This window comes from Homalodisca vitripennis, unplaced genomic scaffold (genome assembly GCF_021130785.1).
Source record: "Homalodisca vitripennis isolate AUS2020 unplaced genomic scaffold, UT_GWSS_2.1 ScUCBcl_2342;HRSCAF=7002, whole genome shotgun sequence".
Lineage (NCBI taxonomy): Eukaryota > Metazoa > Arthropoda > Insecta > Hemiptera > Cicadellidae > Homalodisca > Homalodisca vitripennis.
The window spans coordinates 5,787-10,982 of NW_025778455.1; the positions used below are offsets into that span (position 1 = coordinate 5,787).

At 36.9% G+C, this 5,196-nt stretch overlaps 1 protein-coding gene across 1 annotated transcript; it reads left to right on the plus strand.

Annotated features, from left to right (window-relative positions):
- The first annotated feature begins 4,487 nt into the window (after positions 1-4,487).
- Positions 4,488-4,811, plus strand: LOC124371966. The gene has a single exon (XM_046830334.1). It carries the CDS (start codon positions 4,488-4,490, stop codon positions 4,809-4,811), a length of 324 nt encoding a protein of 107 aa, XP_046686290.1.
- The last annotated feature ends 385 nt before the right edge of the window (positions 4,812-5,196 follow it).

Sequence of the window (5,196 nt, forward strand, 5' to 3'; positions counted from 1 at the left end):
AAGCAAAAAAAGATTATTATAGGGGGAAAATAAATGAGTCGAGCAGAAATCCAAAATCGCTTTGGGAAATTATTAACGAGCTGTCTGGTAGACATAACCACAAAGAATCGTTCCCTTTCGAGAAATACCTACCTGGCTCTTCAAATGACTTGAATTTAAAATTTGCAAATTTCTAATGATTTTAATTCCTTTTTCACGTCTGTGGGCTCTAGGTTAGCCGGCTCACTCAACTCCGGAGGGGCTCCGGTCATCAACGACGCAGACTATTCACTTGAACCCTAACTTTTACTTTCAATACTGTCACTCCAACTCGACATAGTACGTTACGCCATGGGTCTTCGCGGAGGGTCGGCACCTGGTCATGATGGTATCTCGGCCTTCGTTCTTAAGGATAACATACATTTAATCTGCGCACACTCTCTTGCACATTGTAAACCTGAGCTGACTTCGGGTGTTTTTTCCGGATAATTTAAAATTAGCAAAAATTATTCCACTGCAATAAAATTCAATGACTTCACAGACATGAATAATTATCGTCCAATTTCTTTGTTAAGTGTTGTAGCTAAGATCATAGAAAAAATTGTCAAAGACCAACTTGTTTTCTATCTCCAACAGTTTCAAATTATTTGCAATTCTCAATATGGGTTTAGAAATGACAAAGACATATCTGATGCTTTATTTCACATTAACAAAGGTATAAATGAGGCGAATAATAAACGTAGTATGCTAATTTTTTTAGATTTAAAAAGGCTTTTGATTCAGTTGACAGAAACTGTTTTGTTACGAAAACTTGAGTTCATCGGGGTGCGGGGTAGCGCCCTCGCGTGGTTCCGTAGCTATTTCACAGATAGGCTACAGATTGTCTCGCTAGGCGAGGTGTCAAGCGATGTTCATTCATGCCTATTTCGTTACGTAAAACAACTGATTACCAACTCGATAATTTAAAAAATTCATGTCTGTGGAAGTCCCTTTAATAACGCGTGCTTTTGCAGTGAAATAAACAAAGTGTATTCATATAAATACCTAGAAATTTTATTTGATTCAAATATGAAGTGGACTGAACATGTACAATTCTTAAAAAATAAATTACGGAAATATATCTTTGCTTTTAATCGGCTTAGTGAAATATTAGAAGAAAAAGAAATTAAAAATGGCCTATCATGCTTATATTCAATCTTTGTTTATCGTTTGGTATTATTGCATTTGGAGGAGCTTATAAAAACAATTTTACAACCGCTTTGTGTAATTCAAAAATCTATTCTTAAAGTAGCCTTTAAAAAACATCGGAGATATCCAACTGATAATCTTTTCTCAGAAATTGGTGTCCTAACAATTCGTCAGTTGTTTGTAAAAATTTATTTTAGTTCATATGTATAAACACTCAGAAAGAGTATCACATCCTCATAAACACCCCGCTTCTCTGAGAATGTTGGTATAGTTGTTCCGCAATATGTTAAAACTTTTCCAAAACAAACTGCTTTTACTTATCTCAAATTATCTATCGTAATATGTGTCCAAAAATACCAGAACGTTGATTTGCTCAATTTACCTCTCTCTCTTTATTTTCAAAAAGCAAGTGACAGAGTGGCTTATTGCGCCTGAGTTCGGAGGACACCGAGGCTGTTATCTCTCTGGGCCGGCCTGACCGTTGACCTCACAACATAACATAACACAATACAATACACTCTCACCGACTCACTTACTGTACCCCTCCCCCACATACCATCACCAATCATCTACTATTAATAGGCACAAGTTCTTTCAGACATAATTAGAATGAGATAGTTATACATTACATATTAGACAGTTCCAAGCTGAAACCCAGACTTACTTTTTCTAAATTATAATAAACTAAGTTTATCATTGTTATTTTATTGATTTTTTATTGTTTCTTTCTTTTTTTTTAAATCGTAATTTGTTAGTTAAACTTTCTTTTAACTTCTTCATTATCATTTTCCCATATTATTAACTTAGCTCACACTGCAACTTAGTCTACGCACAGGCTCTTGCCCATGTAGACTATTTCCTTTTTTTTTATTATATTAAGGTGTTTTTAGTTATAATTAGTTACACTTATTTTAAGATTATTAATTTAAAAAATTAATCAACAATATGCTTATTTTTTTTCTTTTCTTTCTTTAGGTATGCACCACGTAATATACTTGTGGTTGGGAATAAAACGATATTTCATTCATTCATTACTAGCGTTCTACAGGACACCATATGCAATCTTGACAATATCCACCTCATTAAGTTCCTAATGATAAGCCTTCCTAGAGTGAAAATACACTGGCAGAAATATATTGAGAGCATGTTTTACTCCCTAGACAATGTGCTACATTGAGCCTAGTAGTTCGTGGATGATGTGACGAAACAAGAGCTATCGTGCATATTTTTCAAAATAGTTATTAGCTATCAATTTAAAAACAAACAATTCAATAACTCAGTGTTATGTGGAGAGTAACGGGTCTGATGATGTGTTCCTTGATCACGAAATGCCTCACAGAAATGAAAAGTATATTATTGGAGTGTTTGTTTTTAAATTTATAAATGATTCCAATAAGAAAAGAGTTTCTATAGTGTAGTTACTAGCTACCTATAGCTCTATAACTGTATGATTTTACTACTTTCCTTGGTATTAAAACTATCACTTATTAATCAAGACTGGTTTCCCTTACTTTAATAATTGATACATTTTTGTTATGTTGATAATTATACCCTCTACACAATACGCAATATTCCAAATGTAAAGAACTAAAGAAGTACAGATATAATTGATGCCACGTTCAAAAATAATCTTATAGAGACTTCCTCATGTATTGTTTTTAATTAAGCGACTGTATAGTTGAACCGGTTTCCGTCAACATTCAACTCTATCCATCATCGTTTACACTCCCTTCTCTTCAAACAGCTGAGTGCACTGTTTAGTGAGTTGCACTTCATCGAACTAGGCAAACCTAGATAAACTAATAGGACAGCAAGGATAAACTCTCTTGAGATCACTTAGTACGTCATTATTAGATATACAGTTAAAACAAACTAGTATTGTGTGATCATAGTTCCTTCAATTTATGAAATGACGGAGAAATAATAAAATAAGATGCTGTAATAAAGTAAAATTATCCACTAATGTACAGCTGAAAATGTGATTTTAATATTTTTAATATTTAATTTCTCTTAGTCACAATACTGTCAAATATTCATTGATGGATATCGTTAGTAAAACACTTGCTCATAAAAAGGGTGTATATTGTGCAATCTCACCAACACAACGCATAAGGCTTTACATTGTTATTCCCTGTTATGAAATTGATTTAAGAATAATAAAAATACCATGCGTTTTTCTCCGTAAGAAAAATGTTAAACATCTTTTCTTACGCTCTTATTTTTAGTTGTAGTATTATGGGGATGCTTATTTGTAATGATTTTACTTAAAAGTTCTTTTTAGATTTGTGAATATTTTATGGGCTTTTTAGATTATACAAAGTATTTACATCTTTAAATATTCAGAAATTAAAAACACAAATAAATTTATATCGTTTGGATAAGTATCAATAATATCTTTAAAATAAGATGTCTACCATTACGCTACGACAAAAAATAGGAGCATAAAACTGCATAAGTTTTAAACATTATTCTTACAAAGAAAAACTCTAGGACATTTTACAACACCCTTTATGTAGCTGCTTGTGCAATGAAAATTAAAAATCATGTTAATTGATTTTGAGGTTAAATTGTTATGGTTTTTTAACCCTCATTTAGCCTGGACTCAAGTAGCCAGATCTATTATTATTTTGAATATGTTATAGTTAATATATGGTGACCTTAATCACGGTCTTGGTTTGTATGGTGGAGGTTCTTTACAGCTGATAGATAATTGGACTGATTAGGCAAGTAATACAACGAGATTAAAACACCCATTAGAGGGTTCAGCGTACTCTATATTTAATAGGTTTTACACACACACACACACACACACACACACACACACACACGCGCGCGCGCGCGCGAATTGGGAAGACATTTTGGACGCTTTAGAGCACAGATTTGTGGTGAAGCCAGAAAATCTGGGAATGATCGACGACTACCTCGACAAGAGGAAGCTGATTGTGGAAACGACGGAGGGCCAGCGAGAACATGAAGTAACAGCCGGCGTGCCTCAAGGCTCAATTATGGGTGCTGACCTCTGGAACGCTGACTACGACGAGCTCTTGCGAATCTCGTTGCCGAAGCAAGTACAGCTCACGGCCTTTGCTGATGACGTTGCGGCTACGATAGTGGTAGATAGTGACGAAGAAGCAGAGTTTTTAATTCGGGAGACCACCAATGCCATCGAAACATGGCTTGAAAAAGACCACCTGAAACTCGCCAAACAGAAGACAGAGATGGTCGTCTTGACTAGACAAAAATGGTTCCCAAAACCATTCACCATAGAAATAGGAGGCACAACTCTGACGTCAACAAGAGCTCTACGCTAGTTAGGAGTAATGATTGATGAGAAGCTATCCTATCGCGAACACCTCGAAAGTGCATGCAAGAAAGCCAGCAAGACCGTATCCAGCCTATCATGGATCCTGGCCATCTCGATAGGACCACGAACCAGGAAAAGCCGAGTCCTGCTTGAGCACTCTATACTGCTTTATGGAGCAGAAATATGGGTGGACGTCCTGAAGCAGAAAACATATCGGCGAAAGGTAGCAGCGGTGCAGCGGAGAGGCGCTCTCAGGGTTGCCTGCGCATACCGCACCGTCTCCGAAGCAGCAGTACTGGTGATTGCAGGAGCTGCACCTATCGACTTATTGGCGTTTTAAGAGAGCCAAGCTCTACGACGCTAAAGGAAATGGTGACAACTCCACGGAGGCAAAAACAAGAATAAATAACAAGACGCAACAAGAGTGGCAGAAACCGATGGACGTCGGGGGAGACAGGCAGATGGACGGAGCGCCTCATTCCGATATCGATGTCTGGGTCTCTCGGAAGCACGGGGACACGGACTTCTTCCTGACCCAGTTATTGACGGGACACGGGCAGTTCAATGCTTATCTTTTCAAGATGGGCCAGCACACCACACCGACGTGCAAATACTGCCCTGACAAAATTGACAACGTCGAGCACACATTCTTCGAGTGTGCTCGGTGGATTGACTACAGAAGTACCACTGAAGAGATCATAGGCACCAGGCTCTCCCCCTCAAGC

Excerpts from the sequence above, each read along its gene's own strand:
- LOC124371966 (XM_046830334.1), top strand. The coding sequence starts at position 4,488 with ATGATTGATGAGAAGCTATCCTATCGCGAACACCTCGAAAGTGCATGC.